Genomic DNA, 24,771 nt, shown 5'->3' with positions numbered 1-24,771 from the left:
GAGAAGTGTGCATTCCACAAGGAAAAAACAGAGATCCTCAATTCGAAAGCTAATTGTCCAGACTCAAGATATTCAAAGTGAGCTCAACGTTGGCTTTGAAGTCTTAAATCTACAGAGTCACAATCCATCTAAGACCGTACTAGCACTACGTCCAATTTGGTGATTGTTAAAATAAATGCAATCTCGTGGACACTAATTACCCTAATAAACGTCACAAGAGTTAAAAGAAGAACATTATAAGTATGCCTATTTGAAAATCCAAGAAGAAAGAGTAAGTAATCTACCGACGACGATGAACCTAACGACCTTACTTCAACATGCTTATGTGAATTATACACTTCGTGTCTTTAGTCATCAAAATGTATGATAACAACACCTTATCAATGCAAATAACTCACATTGGCCAACTCAAAAGTAAGATCAAACTAAGAGAAGTAAGCCAACGATCAAACTCAAGAGTAAACTTGTAATTTAATTTAAAACACTCAAAATCATAGATACTATCATCGTATTTAATTTTATTTATAGCTCACATGAACATTAATTATAATTCAGTCTAAACCATATTTTATTTCTCCTCTTAATCAGATTAAACAAAAAGGTTTTTTTGAAACCCACATGGAATAAATCAATATATATATATATATATAAACACCTAAGTTAAATAACAATAAATGAGTAGGTACAGAAAATATAGAAGTATGGGACACTGACAAAATTATTTAAAAAATAGCATTTTAAATATTAAAAAAAAAAAAAGATTAACAAATTGGGTCTGAGTTACAACTTAAAAAAAAAGAAAAGAAATTCTAAACAACCTCTCAATTATTTTTATATTCTAAGTCAATGGATGAAATTTTGAAATCATGATTAGAGTTGGTACAAAGTTTTAATCTTGTCCACTCAAATACATCACTTTGGATTATTTTATATCCTATGATTATAATCTCCCTCTATAATTATGATCTAAATATAAATAAATATTTTGTCAAAGTATTCTTATTTTTTTTGTTTATAAAATAATATTCAGTATTATTAGTATTTGTGTGTGAAGAAATGTTGGTATTATTTAGTGATATAGAAATGCGATGCTTGAGCTTATACCCATTCTCCACAAACCTTTTGTCCAAAGTACCAAACAGAAAATAAAGTTTCCGGAAACAAAAAAGAAAAAACAAGATTTTAAAACCGCTTTCCTTTGCTTCTCCTTTACGCCAAATCCCAATCTTCTTCCCATGATTATCCCTAACATCTCTCAATCACTCTCTCCCCTTTCTTATTCCCTATCCCTTCCCTAATTCTCCACTACTGCTTTCTAATCCAACCAAATCCCCCCCCACTGGAATCACCCACAATGATTCCCATCAAATCCTCGGCGGCCATCGTCGCCTTCTTCTCACTGATCGCATCGATCGCGGCAGTGTCGGAGATACGCCCGTCAGAGCATGGGTTGGAGTTTCAGAGCCCTCCACCGGTTGGAGACAAATCGTCACCGGAGATGCGATCGTTTTTCGGAGGAATAGCGTCGCCGACACCGGAAGTGGCATTGCCGATACCGAAGACCTTGAATTCGAGTGAATCGCCGGGATGGTGGAACCACCATGACGGTGGAAATAAACGACTGAGAAATGCATTATTGGTGGCGACGGCGGCTTGTGGAATTACAGGTGTCACTTTATTAGTGGGTTCTACGTTATTCTACATTTTTAAGGCCAAAAATAAAAGATCAATGCCGTTATCACCAAATAATAATCACAAATAAAAGTATGATTATCATCATAATCATAATTGATGATAACTTTACACCAAGAATTTAGCTGTCATGAAATAGCCATATTTTTCTTAGTTCCAATTTTTTCTTACCGTTTGAGAATTCACATTTGATTTTATTATCTAATTAGACAATTTTATTGCCATTAATTGTTTGTTTGGGAATCTATAAATCTCATGTATCAATTAATTTGTCTATATTAATAAAAAGAAAAAAAACAGGAGAAGTTTGTTTGGAGTTTGGAGTTTGGAGTTTGGAGTTTGGAGTTTGGAGTTTGCCTCTTCTATAAGTAAATAATATTCTCTTCTTGATTTTTCATGTAAGTATGATAAGCTGTGGGGACTGTAGATTTTGAATAAGAAATCTGATCAGATTTGAAATTAAAATAATTAGACTCACCATACCCAATTATTAATGGAATTGTCATGAGGTATTATTATATTAGGTTGTTTGTTGGTTTCCTTTTCTTTTTCAAAAGATATGAATGATGAAGCTTTTGGTGTTAACTTTTGACCAAAAAAAAAAAATGGTTGATTTAATAGTGATAAACTAGTTACTTTTACATATTTTATTATTAAATAAGGAAAATAACATAAATCAAAACTTTAGTCGTAGTTGCTATTATATCATGAACATTAAAATAGTAAAAATTAAGCTCTCAAACTTATACAAAATTATCATGTTGGTAATCTAATTTATGAAACTATTTTAAATAAATTTGATGGAGGATTAATTTTGTTTTTCAATTAGTAATAAGCTTTTCACTTTATTTGTAACACATTTGAAATTCAAATCAAAATTTAAAAATTAGGTAGCTTATATAATGCACAAGAATATTGAAATGTAGATGTTTAAGTTGAGTTTCAACTCCAATGGGCAAAGCAAGTGAAAGTATGTGATCAGATTTTGAGAATACATAGAATTACAACTACTGACCACAAAGTATGGATAAACAAAAATTTCAGCCCAATATAGAGAAGAAAAACAAATAAAAGAAAGAAAAAAAATACACAATACCATTCTATAAGAATGACTATACCAGATAACTAACCACTCATATTTCAATAAAATTAGGATGGATTTATATGTACCTATTGTTCAAGAGCCATCCATTCTAGCTCTAGATCTAGTTCGCCCGATTCCACATTTTGAAGCTTGAGAGCTATCTCTTGTTTCACCTTTCCATCAACAATATTAACGGTGCTATCGTTAATGAGAGCATTGTCGTGCGATTTCAGCCATTTACCAATTTGCATGTTTGAGAACATTCCAGCATCTCCAAATGCCATTGCGGATGTTATCAAGGGTTGGAGATCAATCTCTGCTTCTCCCATTATGTCGTCGGCTGAAAATGTGTCATAGTCGTATACTTCCTGCAATTTGGTAATAAAAGAGTATTTGTCAATAACCATAGCATTAGAGTTTGACAAATTCTACGGTGTTTCCTATTAATGTGTATGTATTGTAAGAGAAAAGATAATCGTTCAAAACGAAATCGTTGAACTTCGTTTAAGACTAGAGCAACACATCATACAATAAAGGAAAAATGATCTTTTAAACAAATTGTTTGTTAACTTTGAAAATTACTAAATTTGGTTCTTGTATTCTCTCGTCCATTTAACATAACTTCACACACGGACATATATGTATATCTATATATGTGTATGTATGTACATATATAAACCATAAACCTTATTTATATATATATATATTGAAATGGAAATAACACTTTTTATTGATAAATGAAGAGTCTAATGCTCCAAACACAATGAGACATAATAAGCATATAAAAAGTAACCGAAATGATCAAACTGAGCCTTGAATATCTCAACCACGTTATCTTATGTAGTCAGATAAATTCGATTTCAATAGCAATAAAGATAAAGCTAGTAGCAATGTAATATGAGTCTTTCTATTTGCAACTATCTAATGGCTAGCCTATAAGATGTAAACTAACTAACGTGCTAACGAACTAATCATACAAGAATTTAAGAACACTTGAGTCATTCAAACATAATCATACAAGAATTTGAGAACACTTGAGTCATTCAAACAAGATGACAAGTATATTACCATCTTATACAAATATTTCGTGCATACTAAGTATAGATTGATGGTAATGAAACTAGTTGATGGAGAACAAACTTTAGTTATTATAAAAAGACTAGAATGATCAGTTAAGCACGGAGAACCATGTAGAAATAGCTTTAGAAAGACTTACCAACTTTATAGATCCAAAACCTTGAGGTACAGATAGTGTTAGTTCCTCGTTCCACACAGGATTCAAGTTGCTCCTGACTACACTTGTCTGGACAGTCTAAAAGAAAAAACAGCATAATGTTATGATCTACATCGAGGTGAGATGGAATGGCACAATCATTACTTATAAATATGATCAAATTCTAAGACAACAATATACAATTAGATGTTCACAAAGAAAGTTAATGAGAAAACTACTAACCTGTTTACCGAGAGTCATGACTACATAAGGATCGCTCGACATCATATCTCTGATAGCTAAGTTTGTCCCTTTAATCACTTTGACCTTCAATAATCCAATATACTCTACCATACCTTGCTGTGATTGCTTTAATTTACAGATATAGTTGAGTTTTAGTAATAAAAAATTTAGAAAATAAAAAAAAATATATTAAGAAACTTATACTATAGGCTAGATGTCATTATTCATTAGTCAAAAACTAATTTACACTTGTGTAAATTAACAAAGTTATATAATTTAAGAAAAACTAATAACAAAAGGTATAGCAAGAGCTCACTGATTTTTGTGAAGAATTAGAACGAAAACTGTTCATGATCTTTGAAGAAAAGCTTGCTTGGATGTTGCTTTTGTCTGAGTTGGACGATAAAATTCTCAAGCTCGGTTTCAGAAATTCTTGAAGTTCATATTTGGACCTGTATTAAAAATAATAATGAATAAACAAAAATAAGGGAACCGCACGAAGTGTGAAATTATTAACAGAGTCCATTAATTGAACAGTTTCTTTTGAAATTCTTACTAGATGGGCTATAGTGAAGGTGGACAAGAAAAAGAATGCCTTAACATGGATACATTTCACAGTTATTTAATCATTTCTAACCGAATAAATTTTGAACGTTGTTCGTGGGTGGCATCAGGTCCAGGTTTTGAAAATCCCTCAGGAAGAAAGGCTTCATAAATAGCATTTGCAGAAGAATTTCCTCCAACTTCTATCATTGCATCAATTTCATCATCATTCCATTCATCCAGAGTCACTGATAACACCTAGTCCAAATCAAATAACCATGTTAGAAAAATTTGTACAATGTTGTATTGCTAAAAAAATGAAAATCAAGAACTTGATAATTGTCTTGCAAAAGACATACTCAATGGAAGTAAGAAACAAAGGATGTATAGATAGTATTTCCACTTTGCATATTCTTTGGAAATGCAAATCAAAGAAATTTTGCAAGTCAAACCCAATGCATCCCTCATGCAAACCCCACCTCCCCAATGAAGGAGCTTCAATATGCATGGATTCGAGATAAAAACAAAATTGTGGAAAAAGAAAATTATCTCGCAAGTGGTAGATTGCTGCATATCAGTAATAATCTTTCCACACAGTTTTTGGGACCAACAGCCTCTTTTTCTCACCTTAGATATATGTGAACCGAGGCTTCGATGAACGCCACAACATTTCAAGCATATAAAAACTCCAATATTTGCTGACCTGAAAAAAAAACACATCCTCCTAAATGTTATTGAGATTGAAAGAAAAGTCATGGTTAGCAGAACAGGAAACTAAGATACAGTATATCTAAATCCAGTTCAATAATCTGCCAACAATGTAATCACTATGTCTAGTAAACATTCTTAACCAGTAAATTCTAGTTCTTAAGCAGTGTATAACATTTCATTCTATCTGGCAAAGGAATGAAGAAATCTTACGCCCATTTAGGATCTGCAGCGCGACAATCTGCACAAAAGCGATTATCCTTTAAAAGCAATAGATCCTTTAATCTTCTTTTGCCTGAACATGACCAGAAAAGGCCTAACGTTATTTTCAAGGCCACAATAGATACAATATATGCATTTGCAGAAGATAGTTTAATCGGTTCATATATAGTTTGATTCTCGAATTCAGTAAGGATACCACCTGAGCCAGGCCTCCCAAGTTCCATTGCACGATTATTCATTGCTCCGCCAGTAATAGACGATCATCCAACAAATCCTATGTTTCGACAAAAGCAGCTTGAATAACTCAACCCAACAAACAAACACACACAATTCTAAAAAGACCCCTTTATACTCTGAATCAGCATAGATATAAATTCACACTAACGCTTACAATGAACAAATAACAATAGTAGAATAAAGTTAAATAATGGCATCAGCAGCAAAAGGACACCCAAATTCTTCATCTCGAGGATTACATGCCAAAAACGACCGAGTCCAAGAAAAATGAAATTGGAAGAGTTTTTTCTTTACCAAAACCTCAGATGCAATAATTCCAAAAACGAGAAAAATTAGCAACCAAAATTAACCTGAGATTTATTTATCTTTTTTTCTTTTTCCTGTTTCCTCCAGCTCTAATAGAAGCAAAACTTTGGGACTCTTCCATCGGGCGAAATGGAAACAGAATTCACAAGATGGGAAAAGCCCCAGAAAATTATATCCTCTCAACATTCAAAACATTAAATGTGGTCGATACATCCAAATCAGCTAAAAAGTTTACAATAACAATGAATCGCTAACAGGAAGAAGGCCCCTATATATAAGGAATCCATAATCAGAAAATACGCTCAATCAACATCTATACGATCAACAAAATTCGAAAAAAAAAAAAAACCCAGAAAGAAAACGGGAAATGGAAACGAAAATTATGAGAGATTATTCCCAATGATTGAAGAATAAAGTCAATAAGAAATGATTAAAGTAGAAAATGATAAATACCCAGTGAGATCGATGATTGAAGAAAACCGATGATGAGAAATGGAAAAAGAAAAAAAGGGGATTGGGCAGGAAAAATCTGAATCTTCAATACCCCGTTGATGTGGATGATTGAAATTTGCAGAACTCTCTTCTTCCACCCTCCTCCTCCTTTTTTTAATATCTTTTTCGTTAGGGGGAGGGAGAAGGGGGCGGTTTGTAACTTTGAGAAAAGTGGAATGGAATGGATATGAATCATTCAGTTTTTCCTTTTTCAATATTAAAAAACAATTTATGAGAACATAATTTAATAATATATCCTTTGCAAATATATATATATATATATATATGAAATAATTCAATTTGGGGAACTCAAAAAGGAAAGGAAAAAGAAAAAAAGAATTTCAATTAGGGGTTGTTAGCCATCAGAATTTGAAAGAAACGTTGCGTTGTGAAATTGTTTGTAACGACTAACTACTTTTCTTCACTGCCTTCTTTTTTGTTTCATTCATTTTAACTTTTTTTTTTTTTAACAAATTGTATATATTAACAAAAAAATCATTCATTCTTAATTTTAATGATTCTTGATAGGATTCAAAGATTTACAAATTGGATTTGGATGAAAAGGATGGTTGCATTTGAATTGCCGTTTATTGTTTGAAACTGTTGTTTTTAAATTATCGTCTCTCAATTAAAAATAATAAAATACAAAGTAAACAAATTTGTCGTTTAAAATATAGGTATTTATATTTTCTTGGAAAAGTATAACAATAAAGAATGATGAACTATTCAAACTATTGTTTTTTTGTATGAGAAATTTTAAAATACTTAGTTTTTAACTTGAGCTATTTAGAAAAATAGTATGGTAAAATAAATCAAAATATTTATAGAGTAGAACAAACTGTCACAATTTATCTATAATAGACCGTGATAAATTTAGACAAATTAAGATGCTTGATTTCTGTAATTTTTATTAATTTCTCTCTTTTTTTTTTAAGTTTCAATTTTTCTTTTTAATTTTCATTGTAATAGATTACTTATAAATGAAAAGCTATTACAAATAACAGGAAAAAAAACCATTTACAAATATAGGGAAAGAAAACTTGAAAAGATTATAGAAATGATGGATTAGAAAGTATTTGGTAAATAGTTTCAAACTTTCAATATGAGAAACTTGATCATCTTTGCAGTTGGATTTTAAAATGAAGTTTATTCCATTTCCAAGCATCAATACTCACAGATTAAGGTGCTAAATGGGTTCCTTACGCAAGAGGGGAAAAAAAAATCTAAGCAAGTTCCTGTAGTTCAATTAAACACAAATCTGAGTATCAATAACGGAGGCCACCTTATTCGTAATCTTAAGCTATGAAACTGAAAGATGAGCAATGCAAGGAGTAACACAGAACAAGAGATCATGTGCTGCTACATCTTCTAAACAGACATCAATGCACACGTTTCTATGCAACTACACTTCAGTAAACTTCAACATGCCACTGTTTGTTCTTTTTAAGCTGTGAAAGTTTCTCTTCCCATTTCTCACCCCTTTGCTCTGCAACCTTTTTCAGTGTGTCCTGAATTCCTGGCATCATCCCTTTCAATCCGCAGAAGTATATGTGAGCCCCGCCATCCAAGAGTTTAAAGATCTCATCGCTGTACTCCTCGATCTTGTCCTGGACATACATTTTTCCTCCATTCCTGTTCTTTTGCTCCCTGCTAAGAGCTCGATCGTAACGGAAGTTATCTGGATAGTCCTTAAGATACTTGCTGAATTCATCGTCGTATAAAAGACTATCAGTGTTTGCCACTCCTAGAAAAAGCCAAGCAAGGCCACCAAATTTGAATGTCGGTACAGACTCCATGAACATTCGACGGAGATAACCTCTGAATGGAGCGACACCGGTGCCAGTAGCAATCATTATGTGGGTGGCATTTGGGTTGTCTTCAGGAAGAAGCATTATCTTGCCAGATGGACCTGGAAAAATAGATGATCTTCTTTTACTAACAGCGAAAAGACACGATTTCAATTTGATCACTCCATAGAAAGAGAATGAAAAGGATTGATACCATAGCTTGTAAATAAATCAACAAACTTTCAGACGAAAGCACAAAAATTGACATCCTGCACATCTGTGGAACTTGAATGCCCTTGAAATTTTCTATTTCAAGTCAACAAGTCCTTGAAATTTTAAAACCAACTTCTTTGGTTTGGGTTACGCCCTTCTAAGGTAATTTTCATACATCAATAAGATATGTTTCTTATTAAAGAAAAATTAGAAAGGAAAAAAAAAGTCCTTAAGCATTCGATTGTGTCTAAAGTTCAAGGACTATACTTATAGCTTGACCTTTCTTTTATTTTCCTAGACTTGAGCATAATTACACAGCCATTCAAAAGGACGGAAAAATAACTTTTACTACATACGATTCTTCTCTTACTCACTTGTTTGTTATATCCATGGCTTTCCTTTATAGTCTCCGTCAGTGAACTATCATTACATATGAAGACATTAAATAACAGAAATTTTGGCCAGTTGTTGCAATCCACTAGCCCATCAACAGTAAAATTCCAATCAGTTATCATCGAAAACCTGCTAGCAGCAGACAACATAGACCGATGTGCTATGTAGGATGATCAAAACTTCAATGTATATTCCTTGAGAAAAGATGAATCGTGATATGAATCTTCATCTATTATGTTGATTCAAACAATTAACTCATGATCTTAAAGCCTTAATAGAACAAAATCAATTACTAAACATGCATATGTACTAGTTAACTTGTTTATCTTGGTACTCGGGCAGGGAAATATAAAGAGCATTGCAATTAGATCTCACTTTTTGGACAATAGGCAATGAGTTACCTGTGATCAGAACTTTATCTCCAGGCTTTGAGTTGCATAAATAGTTGCTGCATATTCCGTTCTTTGAAGGATCCTCCTTTCCAGTTTCAGGGTCATAATAAACGGCCCGGCGAACACATAAACTAGCAGTGTTGCCATCAAAAGAATCTCCGTACCTAGTTGATGCAATGGAGTAGAGACGAACATTGTGTGGATTCCCAGGTTTCTTTGGGTTTTCACCCTGCAATAAAAGTGAGAACTTATTAGATTTTTGCTGAAGCTTAAAAGTCCACAAACAAAGACGTGTCAGAGGTCACAGAGGAAGGTAAAGATACTCTACGAATTTTAGCAATAAAAGAGACAGTGTGGTAAAATTCATAAAAGCTAAAATTTATAAAAAAATAATTGAAACAGGACCTATAGAACCAATATGGAATTTTTATAAAATGCACGACTACCAAACATCTTAGCATGAGCAACCAAATCAAAACACAATGCAGTAACAAGGGAATGACCAAGGCATGAAAGACTTACTGGAGGAATAACACCATAGCTCTGACCTTCCCAATAGGGGACATTGCCACCATGATCGATAACAATATGACAAGTCTCTCCCGGTGCTTTTGGACCAACAAGTCTTTCAACAGAAACAATAGTTGCAGTATACGGTTCTTTTGGTTTGTATAAATTCAATGGAGGCTCTTTAGCATCCTCAAGGTCTAGAGGTGCAACAGATACCTTTGGTGCACTTGCTTGCTGCACTGACATGCATACTGTTTGCCAACCTCTTGCCCGAGTGCCCCTCAGGTTCGAGTTCAGGGCTATCACAGGTGACGACCATGACTTATCATGGAAGTTTAGGCTTCTTGTCTGTCACAATGACACAGGAAGTTATGATGAGATTTACACACTAAACAAAATGTAAAATGCAGACAAAAAGCCATCCGATGACTGCTTTTAGAACCAGCAGATCCAATAATAAATATAGACTATCCCACAATATCTCAAATTAAGTGAGAGTCTTACGAAACTCGTGGGGACGACTGTTACTTTATGACAGATTGTTGAAGTGTGTTCACTTGACAATACTTAATACTCAATACTCATATGAGTGTGATCTATGTGTAGGTTACTCTAATTTGTTAATTGCTATCGTTTTCATAACATAAGTATAACAATACGCATAAAAACTATAACTGCAAGTCCTGAAATGCCAGAAATCTGGTGTTCCTTTCCTATGTACTCGCAAGTATAATAGAAACTAAGGGATGGATGGGAAAAAACATTCAGAATTTAGAACCTTGAACACTGATCTCTTAACAGACAAATCACTTCCAACTGGAACAGCAACAGCAACCTGCAAGAATTCCACAACGGCGCGTGAGGTTTAACAAATATAAAGATGAATCAAAAAGTAACCCTAAAACCCCGCGAAACTTATTAATCAAACCACAGCTCAGGGGGGGGAGAAAAATTTCGAGACTAAATCGAAAACCCATAAAAGAAAAACAAAAACAGACGAGACCCATTAAAAAAACATAAGAAATCAGCACCATTTCCCACAGTTCAAACGCAGGGAAGAAGAAGAGGAAGAAGAGATAGTGAAAGTCAACCTGAGAAAAGGTGGAGTGGGCCATTTCCAAATTGCAGAGGCTGTTTATGAGGAAGAAAGCGATTTTAAAGTTGTCGAAGATGAGTGCTTCTTATAGGAAATGGTGGATCATACCCAGAAGTGAAGTAAGTCAGCAAAGGGAAGGAATTAGATCAAGCTCGCGTCTAGTTGTGACCCTTTGGAGACTGGCAAGGGACGTGTTTGGCTTTTGGCTGCTCTAACAATTTACTTTAAACCCCCCATTCACATGATTAGGCCTACTCCCATTCATTAATCGTATATTAAATTACAAAATTAGTGTATCGATGGGAGTTGGTGTCAAATTATTGGTCGATAAACTTCTTGGAGAACTGTTTGAGTATCAATTTCTATCACTCTATGGGCAACCAATTGTGAAGAGAACAAAATATAACTTTTGTATTACTGCCAATTATGGATGAACACATTTATGGTAGCCTAGTACGGACTTAGTTTTCTCTTAACAATCAAAATGAGATTGCGATGGACTGATTTGGCACCACATTAAGACGACACATGAACATCCCTAACTTAGTTAAACCATTTAACTTCATAAATTCTCTTTCTTTTTCACATTTGTGGACAAGCTGTGGATTATAGATCTAAGCCTCAAACATGAATTTCTAGACTCCATGCTTCACAATTCATAACGTTTCTAAAGCAATATTTTAGTAAAACTAAACGTTTTATTCAATTTAAATTTAAATCTTATCAATTATTGAGCCTATGTTTTCAAATATTGGAAATATATATCTAGTGGATATGTAACATTATTTTTTATAAAATATTTTATGATTTGATTTTTTTTAGTGTGAGAAGTGGCAATTTAACCAGTTTGATAATAAATTAATTACATGCATGGTTATTAAACTTTAAATGAAAAATAGGTTTTTCAATTTTGGAAAATATATTTCATTGCCTTATATCTCAATTCTCAACTTCATATATTCCATGTTACCTTTTAAGCCTTGTAGATATATATATCATCCATAAAAATCTAAACTTTTTGCAACATTTAGTAATTATTTTGATACATTAAGTTAAAAAAACATAATTTGTTTTTAAATTTGACAGTAAATTTATAAACACGTAGGATATGACAATAAAAAATAAACAAAAACACGAGTTTTGTAATTGAAAGGACGATAAAGTTAAAATATCGTCTTTATCTCCACGTTTTATTTGTACACTTTGTTAGTTCTTATACTTTTAACAATCTTACCACCAATCTATATATTCATCTAGTTTGGTTGTTGCTTTTGTGTACAACAATATATGCATACCATATTAACACAAACTATATTGCTATTAAATTTAAAATATACGGACTAATTTTAATAATGTTGTTTTTGTTCGTACAATTTAGATGATTTGGATTAAATATTAGAACATCACAAAAACAAAGTCATGTCAACTATTACCAAGAAAGTTTGCTCTGACTTTTTTTTTATATATATATATATAATTACACAATATGTCAAATATATTTTCCAGATTTTTAAATTTTAAAAAAGTATTATTTATTTGTTCAAAATAGAAATAATTTGTAGTTTTTTAAAGCAAGATTACTTGGGTCACTATCAAAAATTACAAAATATATAAAAAAAAATGTAAAAAATAACAAAGTTAAAAAAAAATAATAATAAGAAAAAGTAAAATATGAAAATTGAGGAAGAATAATAATTAGATTTAATTAGATTTAATTAGATTGGATGATTTTAGGAGGGAAGGAAGACACATGTAATGGGTGGGATCCAGGAGGAGGCAGGGGGGGTGGGTCAGGGTGGGTCTGGGTGGGTCTACAAGGAGCCATGGATGGGCCTACAAGGAACCATGGATGGCATCCACCACTCACTTCTGGACCCCGCTAAGTTACTTGTCTAAATTGGCCACCTCATCATTTTGGTCACCGCATTTCCCTGCCCGAACTGCCCCTCCCCCCCTTTCTCATCGTCGCTCATACACGCGGCCAGAATCCAAAAATCTAATAAATTAAGAAAAGGTTACTATGAGATGAAACACAAATATGCTCTTATTGGATTCCGAGCTTCCTCTGTCCCCTCTTAGAAATCAACCAGAAGAAGAAGAAGAAAGACGACGACGAATTAACTGCAACAAAGCACACACACACTCTCCTCACTTTGTTGCAGCTGAAGCAACTGGGATTTTGGGGGTCACAATTTAACCTACCCCTTCCGCAATTCCCAATTTCCAGGTGAATTTCCGATTTCCAAACCCTACTTTCTTCTCATCACTTCCTTGTTCATGAATTTTCAAACCCTTTTAAGTTGTTTTTTGTTATCTCTTTTTTAATTCTCAACTTTTAGGTTTCCCGGGTTTTCTTCTTTTGCCTAACCCGATTTGGGGCTTTTTGTGTTTTTTAATCTGGTCACGTGAATTGTTCTACAACTTCTCTTTTAGATGAGTTTTTAGTGGCTTCCTGTTTTAAATTGGATGTTAGTTTGTTTCCGTTTTGTCGATTGAGTTGCTTGGATTTAGTTACCAGATTTTGATAGTACGGCTGAAGTGACGGGTTTCTAGTCTAATGCTTATATCTGTATCTGGGTTTGTTGGGTAATCACCCTGAAAACAGAAGTTACTGGAGGACTGGAGATGACTCTGTAATGTCTGGTAAAATAGGGACAAATTGAATTTCACATGCTATGCACGTCAAACTCATCTGACTGGTTTGCACTTACCTTGTCGACTTCTGAAAGGACTGAAGTTTAATAAGTTTTGGTTGTAGACTAATTGCATGATATTTTCCATTCATTAGGTTGATATTGCATTGGATTGATTACACATGCTGATATAATTTGCATCTAAACACCATGATTTGCTCATTTTTAATATTTGAAAAAGGAATATTCATTTCATACCCAGTTCGTTTTTGGAGTCTCTGGTCTTGCTGCCGGTTTGATACCATGGTGTCGTATGAAGTTTACTGGTTCCTGTCACCGTTCACACTTTTCGGGCTTTTTTTTTTCTTTGGTTCCTGGAATGTTTATTAATATATATTTTTTTTACAAATATTATTGATCTAAATATTATTCAACTTTAGAAAGCAAAAAGAAAAAAAAAGGTGAGAAAGGAAAAGAGAAACTATTTATATCGATTAAATGAAATTATTAAAGAGTGGAGAGAAACTAACCCTGAAGATGACACAAGGTTCTTCTATATGGTACGAGGATAACTTAAGTTGCAAGACCTGAAGAGAAGTGAATTTTACACCAGGTAAGGAAACAAGAGAGTCCGAAATGTTGTTGAAGAATTTTTCTTTGTTTCTAAAGCATATTGTTACTTTTGAACAAAAGAAAAAAGGCCCCAAAGGATCGTCTTCTTCTTGTCAACAGGATGACTGTCAAACTCGAAGTAGAGGAAGACGTTAATGTTGACGGTGACAGTTAACTACCAGTTGAAAATATGAATGTTGAAGCCCCTAAAGTCATGGGCAAAGCGAAGAGTGTGGAAGACATGACTTCTTTCTTGATTCGTTCTTGCATTTTGTGGACATGCTTGGGGGTAGCGTCAATTTGGAAGCCTTCATTGAACATGAGCATTAATTCTTTCACGAGTAAACTGCCAAAGGAAGAAGTTGACTTTCTTGGGAATTTTGGATTGCCATATAGCTTTGTAAAAATTAGGCCCATAATATTCTTTCAATTGACGAAAGTCAAAGAATAGGCTGTTATTTAAACCCTGATTTGTTAACCATTCAAGTCAGTTTATCTAGAAAAGAGGCAAAAGAAAAGTTAGGGAGAACAGTGGTGGGAAAGGAAAAGTTAAGAAAAACAATGAAGAGAAGCCATACAAGAACCTTTATGCACCAACATTACAAACAAAACTCATTTTTGCCTCATTTAAACAAAAACTAGAACAGCATAGTTTAATGATTTCAAACCCATTGAGTGAATTAGCTTCCTTAATAAGATACGTGCCAAAGTTCTGAGTGCCTTTTTTCCTTTTCGCTCTTTATTTACATTTTGTGGAAGGAAGGAAAATTTTGGATGCTATTCTTACAGCTTATGAATTATGAAGATATAGGAGAATGAAAAGCTGTGAAAAAGCTACAACAAGGAGGCTTGGTTCTGTCTCAACTCAATTCTTGAGTTTAAGTCATTTGGACATTGGTGGTTCTGTAGATTTCGAACATCTCTTGACTGCAAATTTCTCTATTATTTTTAACAGAAAACTACGAGGCATTCTTTGCTAGGAGAGGTTTTTGACAAGGATCCTTTCCCTTCTCATGTTTTTTTGAGCAAAATCAATTTTTTCATGAAGGAAAATGAGAAAATACCTAATGATGCAAAAGAACAACTTATCAAAAGGAGTTAACCAAAAGCTAAACTAAGATGATTTTTTATTTTATAAAAAGGTTCCAATCCAAATAGGCTGTGAAGATAATTAAATATGTCTTTAGAAAGAGATGCCTTAAGTTAGGCATTAAAACATGGCACGAGACCAGAGTGTTTCCCAAGATTTCTGAAATCTTATTCTCAGGTCCAATTCCGTACAACAAAGGCGGCATGTGGATGACAAAGGACTCGATCCTTCACAAAAATGGAAGGTGAAACAACTTCTTCCCAACCAAAAGCAATAACCTTCTTTACGAGCCAAACAAACACCAAAGGCTCTAAAAGAAGTCCTAGGGCAAATTAAAATACTGGCAAACGATATGCTTTTCTTCAGGTTATCCCATTTTTAGATGAACCTAAGGGTGGTTAGAGCTTGTGGAATACTTTCTCACCGATTAGAGAGGTCCCCTTGGCTTGTAGGTTGCATCTTCTCTTTGTTTTTTAATAATACCTTCTGTTTCTTCACAAAAAGAAACCAAACAAAAAATGGACTTCTTGCTTCTTTGCATTTGAAAGTCTCTTATAAAAAATTATATTACATTCTTTTCTCATTCATTTCAGGACGTGGGATATGATGAGGGTGCTAGGTTTGTGCCAACCTAGTTGGGATGATCCGGTACACCTTTTGACCAATGCTTTGTATATTTTTCAAAAAAAAGGGAAAGAAAAGTCTGCTTTAGCCTTTATACAATTCCTTTCCATGTTGCTTCATTGTATTTTGGCTATTTTCTCAAATTTTTTATTCATTGAAGCCTTAACTGCTTGAAAATTTGAAAATTATTGCCTTGCTCATCTTTGCTTCACTATCAAATGTAAGATCGTTAAGGACAACTCAGTAGGTGCCCACGCTAATTCTTCCAGAATATTACACTCCTGGCCCAGCCTTAGCTATTAGTTTGCTGATCACATTTGATAACCAGGATGAAGAGGAAGAGGGAAGGACATTTTTAATCTCGTTTGTAAAGTAAGTTTATTGTGAAGAGAGGACGGTTTGTTTTGAAAGAAACAAAAACTTTATTTCTATCTATCTCTCTCTCTCTCTACTTTTATTTTTATTTCATAAGAAAAAGAGAATTTCGTTGATGAATGAAATTTTCACCATTGGTGGATCACAAAACCTTTTGACAAAGAGAAGACAGTGGCTAATCTACTTCAGAAGCATCTGATTAAATTTGAACTGTACAGAGTAGATTAGCTGGGCCCCTGTGCAATGACGACATGCCCTGATTAAGTTAACAAAAGACTTTTGGGCTGTAATTGCTTGAATGAGATTTTTGTTTTTGTAGTTCACATTTCTTTTGGCCTTGTTACAAGCCACTCTACTTGGGATTAGGAGATTTCACTTTTCATGATTACACATGATTGATTGTTCCATTGTGCTATGGGGTTTCTTCTTCTATTAATATAACTTTTAAGATCTACATCCTGTTTTCTTTGGATCATTTTTTGTGAACTATACCATGAAAAAATTAGTAAACGAGAGCTCCTTGTTTGGAAAGATCCGGCGATTCTTGTCAAACAGTTCAGCAGAAAACTCTAACGAAAATTGTCCTTAGAAGCCTTTTCTCCCCTTTAAATGGGTGCCCTTCAAGTGTAAGAGAGGGGAAGATTAGAGTCATGAAATTGATATCTAACATAAAGTTCGTGTGTGTGTATATATTATATCCTTGAGTGTTTGAGCCAGCTTACACGGACATTGACAACCTGCTTGACCCTACAACGTTAGAGTGTCAAGAAAACTGGTAGGAAATTAATTCCTAGGTAGGTGGCTACCATGGATTGAACTCTTGACCTATTAGCCATTTTATTGAGACTATGTCTCTTTTTTACCTTTAGGTCGACCATGATGGTTTATATTTTAGGGTTTTTTTTTTAATATGAACATATTTTATGTTAGATGGTTCACTTGTTAGATTAGTTAAGATTTCCATAAGTTGGCCCACACCCTATGATTAGGAATTAAAATTCCTTTCACCAATAATCAGCTAATGTGTTCTTGAGAATATAACTTAACCTTGAAGATTCTAAATTTCCTCTGGTTATGGGTTTAGCCATGCAATCATCCTGGTTAGGAGTGTACATAAGTCGGGTTGGGCTAGGTTGGAGGAAAATTATGGACCAACCTGAAGTATCCAGGTTGTTTTTCAATACATGGTGAACAAATTCTTATTCAAGGTCCAAGGTGACACACACATGTATTATACATTCAAATTCCAAGTATACAACTTCCATTCAAAAGGAGGTTTACTTTTAGGTTTATATATATATATACATAATCGCGACCCCTTGCACAACCTTGCAACCCGGCTCAATTCTTTTTTCTCTCCAATTTTCTAACCCAACCCAATCCTTATGGTTTGGGTTGGTCACGTTACCAGTTTTTTTAACACCCCTAATCTTGGGGTTTTCTCATGTGTATGCATACTTTGTTGGAGTTAGTTTCAAAATGAAACCACTATACCCTTGTCATATTATTGCTCGCACCAATTTCATCTCTATGTGAAGTTTCACAATGTCATTGGACTGACAGATCCCTTTTCTTTGATGTCAGGTTTCATTTGGTGTGCACTACTAACCCATGACTTCTTCTGTCCACGATTATTCTGGTAACTTGATCAATCTCATGTTCCTATGTTATGCTGTTTAGTTTTATATTCTATTTGTAGTTGCATGTTGCTTCTCGATCTTTTGGAAAGAGAATCAATATGTTTTGCTTTCTTTCTTCCTGAATTTTCTACACAGAAATAATGATTTCATCAGTTCATTTGGCTGATACTTCATGTGATTAGTTATTCACTTTGAATTATGTACTATGTGTTATCTCTTTTAATGGCAAATAGAACTTTCATTGAAAGATCAATAAGAATGGGGGGGAGATAGGTAATCTGCCTACTGGCAACTATTGAAGAGAATAGAGTACTTACAAGCAGCTTTTGAGGGTACTCCAAAAGAAGGCAACAAAAAAAAATTAAGACCCGAAGTTCCATCTTGTTAAATTATTAGGTACTTTTTTTAAAGAAAAAAAACTCAGCATTTTAAATTGTAGCAAAAAGAACATGATGGCCAAAATGCTAGCCCTCTTGAAGAAAAGGATGACTGCATGCATGTAGACAAAAAACTCGTTAAATTTCTTGGGATTACAATATAATGGTAAAGCTATTTTTTTAAAAAAAGGAGACAAGCTTTTTTATTATTAATAAACTCAATGTACAGGAGATCTATACAATGAGAATAATAGGGAAGCCAAGAAAAGAGGGAGAGAAAGAGAGAGGATCAATAGGTGCACCCGGACATCTCAACTAGGTTGACACCCCCATAGCACCCTTATCATATCCAAAATACAAGGAAAAGACCAAAATACAAGAACAATACTAAGGTCATGAAAAGACCATAGTAACCACCAAAAGCTATTGAAAAGACTCCACTACACTTGAATCAAGATTCATGTGCTTGGCATCTTCATTTGAACCCTTGCACATACTGCTTCACTCATTGGATGGGGAAGAATCAAATTCCTTTTGTTGAATGCTATCATTAGTGTCTTTTCAAAGTCTTTCACAATTTGAAGGATCAATCAGTTAGATCACCAAAATAAAAAATAAAAAAATAAAGACTACAAGAAAAGTCACTCGATTGATCTATTTTCCACCCTTTAGTGTCACTGGCTGAAGCTAGTCAAACACCTTATATGAAATGCATCAAGGTTCTCTCTAACATTTAAGTTTCTTTTCAAGTTCAACAGCTAGAAATATTCCTTTACTGTCAGCTAGTGCATAAATTCTTGCAAAAGGATTGAGAGACCTTCCCCAACACTTAGCATAGTTCTGTTGGTGTTGGTAGTTGCATTTTGTTTTTGAAACCCATGGACTTTCTTGGCTTTCTGTATTGCGTCAAGGAGAATAGAAGTAGTTCGCCCAAAAGAAGACTTGCTATATTTGCTTGCATTAATGCTTTGTCTATTTCTTTTGGGACATACCATGGAAGATATTTGAGCTCCATTTTTTTTGTGATTATATTGTTTTTTAACCCTCCATTTTTTTTTTGTGTGATTATATTGTTTTTTAACCCTCCATTTTTTTTTTGTGTGATTATATTGTTTTTTAACCCTCCATTTTTTAATGCTCCCACCCCAACACACACACCAAATGTACCTGATATTATTGGTTGCTTTTGATGGCCACTTCTGTGGCTCAATGGAGTCTATCGATTACTTTGTGATATTGCAATATTGTCTTTTTCCTCCAACTGGGATTGAATAAATTTTGCCTCTGAAACTGATTGTTCAGATAATGGTGAGGCCGATGAGCAGCGAAAGTACTCTGAATCTCAGAATCATTCTTCATCGGTCATAAATGGACTAAATCAATCAACCCCAAATCAGTATGTAGCGTCTCCCCAAGTTGGAGCAGGACATTCTATGGTACTATATTTAAAAAACTACTCTTCTTTTCTTAATCTCTTTGTAAAACTTGGTTTTCAAATTCTTTGTTCAAGATTTATGGTTATTTATTTATATTTTCTGAAAAAGATGCAAACTTTGTGTAGATTCAATAAATCAATAGTTTCAAGTAGAAAGAATAAAAGGAAGAAACAGAGAAATTTTCAACCTACCTTTATCGACAGGGAATTTATTATATTAATAGTATATCATTTATTTTTTAACGAAACTGTCTGCTCATTTGGTATCATGAACGATAGTTATGCAGACAATATCAATAACTATCACCATTATTAGTTGTATAAGGATGGCTAGTTAATAGAAACTATGTTTTGCAAGTCCACCTGATTAACTCATAATACAACCTTAAGTTTTAGTCACTTTCCTCTGAACACAGTTACCTTTCAGCTCCCATAATACGAATTCGATATGTTTTAGTTACAAATTACAATGGCCTTTCCTCTTGATCTTGGTCCATACGACAGGACTGGCGAGATTGAGACATTAGCCCGATGATGGTTATGTACGATGGTGGCTGATTTTTATTGAACATTTACGGTTATGATAATGCTTCACCAATTCATTGTTTTCTTTTTGCTAGACAAAGAATCTAGTTTCTTGTTGTAATAATTTGTTGGCAGTGACTTTTTTAGAGCTTATTTGACTAATTTGGATTTCTGGGACTTCTATGATGAAGGTACCCCCGGCTTATCCATATCCAGATCCTTATTACAGAAGCATCTTCACTCCCTATGATGCTCAACCATATCCTCCACAGCCCTATGGTGGGCAACCTATGGTAAGTTTGTCTCTTTTCAATATTGTCAATAACTTTTGTCAACGTTATCCATCGAGACACCAACTATGGTGTATTGACCAAGTCTAGAGATAATTTTCTAGTGTCCAAGAGGTGCACATTAATTTATCCTTTATGTTTGTTGGCTTCGTACTGGAGAACCTTCTGCTTTGAGGAGAAAAACTGAAGGAAATTCACAATTATAACTATAAGTTTACTGTAGACAGATAAAGAAAATGACCCCCTTCCCCTCCCTCCACATACACACACACACACACACACAATCAAATGATAGAAGTAACATGCAGGTCGGAATGGTATAATTACTTTGCTTGAGCTGGGAGGAATGGTTAACTCAATATAGATACAACTATTCAAGGATCATGGATTTCTTAAGCCAAAAAAATGAACGGCATCACCATGAAAGGAAGCATAGTTTATCAGATTGTCTTCTCAAATATGAATTATGACTGACTGATTTTGATATAAATGTTTGTTCTACCTTTTCTAGTCGTTTGATTACTAGTTTATTGCTCATTTTAGGTTCATCTTCAATTAATGGGGATTCAGCAAGCTGGGGTTCCTTTGCCAACAGATGCAGTTGAGGAGCCTGTTTTTGTCAATGCTAAACAGTATCATGGCATTTTACGACGCAGACAGTCCCGTGCAAAAGCTGAATCAGAAAATAAAGCTCTAAAGTCTAGGAAGGTCTGCAAGCACAAACATTGCCTAATTGTTAAATGCTGGGTGTGCATAATTGTGATAGGCCTCCCATTGTGTATACTTGCCGGTTTTGATACAATATTTCCTTTTATTTCACGCTGCTTCATTCTTTAATTTTTAACTTCCCATTGTATTCACTTGCTGGTTTTGATTCACTGGTTCCTTTTCTTTCATGTTGCTTCATTCTTTAGTTTTTAACCGCTTAGCTTCAATATGTTGTGCAGCCATACTTGCATGAATCTCGACATCTACACGCATTGAGGAGAGCTAGAGGTTGTGGTGGACGGTTTCTCAAATCAAATAAAAATGAAAATCATCAAAATGAGGTGGCATCAGGTGATAAATCACAGCCAAATATAAATCTGAATTCTGATAGAAGTGATCTTGCTTCTTCAGAGAACTGATGTCTGAGGCATTGTTGGTGAATGGTGAACAGCACATCTCGACAATTGTAAGGAAATTGAGGTCTCAATACCAGCTTCGGTTGTCTTAGCATTACTTCATCCTTGGTCTATACTAGCAGCATTATAGCATATAGGTTTTGTAGCATGTTGCTTAGGGAGGATTCAAAATGTAGCAAGCAAAAGTATGCAAGTTTTAATACCATCGTAAATACTGAAGTGAGTTAGCCGATTGTTCTGTTTGAGTGGCGGTTGCATTAGGTTTGCAAATATTAGATTCACTGTTTTGTAGTATTAGTTTCTATTTACGTTGCTCCCCACCTCAAAAATAAGTTCAGTGGTTGAATCAAAATGATGGGAACTAGTATTGTAACATATTGGTCCTAGCAGTATTTTCTTATTTTATTTTTTCTGTTTTTAAATGGCAGTTTGTACTATCTTTTGCTGAGAAAAAGGTAAACATTTTTCCTTGGCCATTTTGGTTGTAATGATCCCCAACTTTATATTAGCTGAAAAAGACAACAAATTTGTCTCTAAAGGTAGTCGTCCACTTAAAAAGTCCCCGGTTTTGAGGCCTTATATTTGAATTAGCTTCAACAGATTGGCACAGTACATATTAAAGCTGATGTTGCTGAAACTTTTATGGGATGCTTTGTAATGGAAGGAATGGAGATGGAGTCGACAGGAGGTCAGTTCTGGGCTCCCATGGAATGTACAAAAAGAGTATACATTCGTAGTCTTTGATCTTGTTTTAGGAAGGAAAGGATTGTAGGCAAGTTGATACAGCATCTAAATATCAGTCTTCAAAATTGCTGCAGAAAATAATAGAATCAGCCTTCTATGGCTGGATATTTTGGACTTGTAAATAACGAGACAGTGATTACTAATGCAGTATTTCAACTGTTCTCACAACTTCCCCAACATCTTTTGTTTATTAAACGCTGCAGGAAACAACCTGAACATCTTTTGGTTCTGGTGTGCTGACTTTTTTTCCGTGTCTTTCTTTGTTTTTCTTGTATTGTATCTTATGTCAATAACTTCTATCATTCAGCTTAAGCTGCTCCTAACATGTATCATTCACTTGAGCTACGCATCTTTAAGAGAGCTTAAAACTTGTAAATTCCCATTCATTGATTACATTAAACTTATTATAACATCCATCAAATACTCCATGTATTGTATCAACGGTTGATTATCGAATGTATTTTCTTTGTTAGGCCGATAATGAGCAGTCTGAATTAGAACTCTCGAACGAGAAGGAATCCAAGTATATATCTTATATATTATGAGATGTATCTATTGGTCCAACTCATTTGGTTGGAGTCTACATTTTCTGATCAACAACCATTGAATATCACATGTTATACTAACAGGATCTCAGTGTTGACAGTTTTCTCTTATTTGCTTGGTCCTGGATTAAAGTAGCAGAAGAAGAATTGAGGTAAAATAGTAAAGATTTTGATTTTTATTTTTATTTTTTTTTGTTGTTGTTGATATTAACCTAACCTCTTGTTGAACTTTCTTTTGTCGTTTTAAAAGGGTTTTTTTTTCAGGATATATGTTAACCAAGTAAGTTTTTGCAGTGTAACTCTCAAAAGGGGAAAAAGTCAGAAGCTTTTTCCATTTTATCCTGGCCATATTCATATACTAGCTTCTGAAAAATTGAAAATAGAAATGAAATTATATACATGTGGCTTCACGTGTACAAAGCAAAACCACATTTCCACAAGCTTTACTATTGAAATTTGAGCCACTTTTTTTCCAAGAGTGTTAGATGGTGTCCAGATTCTGTAGAGTCCCTATCAAAGGGTCATTCCTTGGAAATCAAACACTTTCTTTTGCTCATGGTCCTCTCCTAGCCAAGCCACTCTAATAATATCTTTTCAAATTTTCACTACTTTTGTAATTTGTGCCCTCATCCATGTAGCTTTGTGTAGAATAGATTCATTTTTCTCTTCTTGCAGTGGTTTTCATTTCATCTAGCCTTCAGGATTTTCATTGTGAATATACTCTCTTTCAAGTAATTTATGTGAATTTGAACTTTCACACTCTGAGAGAAATAATGCATGTGAAATAATGTAAACTATAAAGAAAGAAGACGTGTTTGATACCGCTAACTATGCTTATTTTGACACCAAAATTGTGATTTTCTTCTTTTTATTCACATGATAATTACAATAATTACACTATTAGAAATCACTTAAACCGTTCAATTATTATATTTTCTTTTGACTTTTATGTCATGTTACGTATACTAATGAAGGAATAGAGTCTTTAGAGAGTGATTGAGTCATAAAGTGTCACTAAAATTACTATCTTTAAATTAAGAAGGATAATACTTTTGTTTAAGAATGATAACGGTGAATTGCTTACCCATGACGTTTGATCAAAATTATAAAACTTCTCGACATTCATATAACATAAGATATTATTGATCAATTAATAATTGAACAATCTATAGATAGTTTCAATATGTCATGGGCTCTTGAGATTTCTCCAAAAGTTGAACCAAATAAAGAAATCCTACAATTATTCTCTCTCACATTTAGAAGATACCATGAGAATTGATATTAGATCTTTCCCAACTCTCATTAAGACACATCTAAATTTTGAATCTTTATAATAATAATGCATGTGATCTTTATTGATCAACCAAATGCAATTTCATGCATTAGTGGCCACAAAATCTCTCCTCTCTCATTACCCAGTTAACACTTTCTAAAAATTTTAAAATCAGATATTCATCTGTTCATAATCAATATATTTAAAATAAAATGCCACAAAAGTCTTATACTTTAGCAGTACTCAAAATCATAATTGATACTGTATTATATATTTGTGATACCAAAGGCATAATAATTAGTAGCAAAGATACAAGAAGTAGTTTTTGGCATTTTGCTTCACATGAGTATTCC

At 33.8% G+C, this 24,771-nt stretch overlaps 3 protein-coding genes and 1 non-coding gene across 8 annotated transcripts; 2 read left to right on the top strand and 2 right to left on the bottom strand.

Annotated features, from left to right (window-relative positions):
• Nucleotides 1–1,561: 1,561 nt before the first annotated feature.
• Nucleotides 1,562–6,939, bottom strand: LOC101218116 (probable ADP-ribosylation factor GTPase-activating protein AGD13). Of its 2 annotated transcripts, XM_031887128.1 has the most exons (10): nt 6,702–6,939; nt 5,905–5,979; nt 5,697–5,778; nt 5,403–5,478; nt 4,870–5,033; nt 4,549–4,684; nt 4,233–4,358; nt 3,993–4,088; nt 2,863–3,144; nt 1,562–1,698 (listed from the first exon to the last, which is right to left on the bottom strand). In XM_031887128.1, exons 2-9 carry the CDS (start codon nt 5,942–5,944, stop codon nt 2,863–2,865), a joined length of 1,002 nt encoding a protein of 333 aa, XP_031742988.1. In that variant the 5' UTR covers nt 5,945–5,979; nt 6,702–6,939; the 3' UTR covers nt 1,562–1,698. The 2 variants fall into 2 exon arrangements, with proteins under 2 accessions (XP_031742988.1, XP_004134589.1); XM_004134541.3 differs by lacking the exon at nt 1,562–1,698 and having other exon boundaries at nt 2,571–3,144.
• A 928-nt stretch (nt 6,940–7,867) lies between these two features.
• On the bottom strand, nt 7,868–11,383 carry LOC101216935 (ferredoxin--NADP reductase, root isozyme, chloroplastic). The gene is made up of 5 exons (XM_004134536.3): nt 11,127–11,383; nt 10,814–10,870; nt 10,048–10,383; nt 9,535–9,754; nt 7,868–8,649 (listed from the first exon to the last, which is right to left on the bottom strand). The coding sequence occupies exons 1-5, from the start codon at nt 11,148–11,150 to the stop codon at nt 8,150–8,152; spliced, it is 1,137 nt and encodes a 378-aa protein (XP_004134584.1). The 5' UTR covers nt 11,151–11,383; the 3' UTR covers nt 7,868–8,149.
• Nucleotides 11,384–13,056: 1,673 nt separating this feature from the next.
• On the top strand, nt 13,057–22,949 carry LOC101205549 (nuclear transcription factor Y subunit A-7). Of its 4 annotated transcripts, XM_031887582.1 has the most exons (8): nt 13,103–13,358; nt 16,060–16,114; nt 16,316–16,462; nt 18,050–18,104; nt 19,785–19,918; nt 20,634–20,735; nt 21,276–21,440; nt 21,680–22,949. In XM_031887582.1, the coding sequence occupies exons 4-8, from the start codon at nt 18,077–18,079 to the stop codon at nt 21,857–21,859; spliced, it is 609 nt and encodes a 202-aa protein (XP_031743442.1). In that variant the 5' UTR covers nt 13,103–13,358; nt 16,060–16,114; nt 16,316–16,462; nt 18,050–18,076; the 3' UTR covers nt 21,860–22,949. The 4 variants fall into 4 exon arrangements, with proteins under 4 accessions (XP_004134622.1, XP_031743442.1, XP_031743443.1 ...); XM_031887583.1 differs by lacking the exon at nt 16,060–16,114; XM_011660018.2 differs by lacking the exon at nt 16,316–16,462.
• LOC116404831 lies at nt 16,645–16,746 on the top strand. Its single transcript, XR_004217932.1, has one exon. It is a non-coding gene; the product is annotated as a U6 spliceosomal RNA (small nuclear RNA).
• Nucleotides 22,950–24,771: the final 1,822 nt, after the last annotated feature.

Source organism: Cucumis sativus, chromosome 6, assembly GCF_000004075.3.
Source record: "Cucumis sativus cultivar 9930 chromosome 6, Cucumber_9930_V3, whole genome shotgun sequence".
NCBI lineage: Eukaryota > Viridiplantae > Streptophyta > Magnoliopsida > Cucurbitales > Cucurbitaceae > Cucumis > Cucumis sativus.
This window is presented reverse-complemented; position numbering and strand designations above follow the sequence as displayed.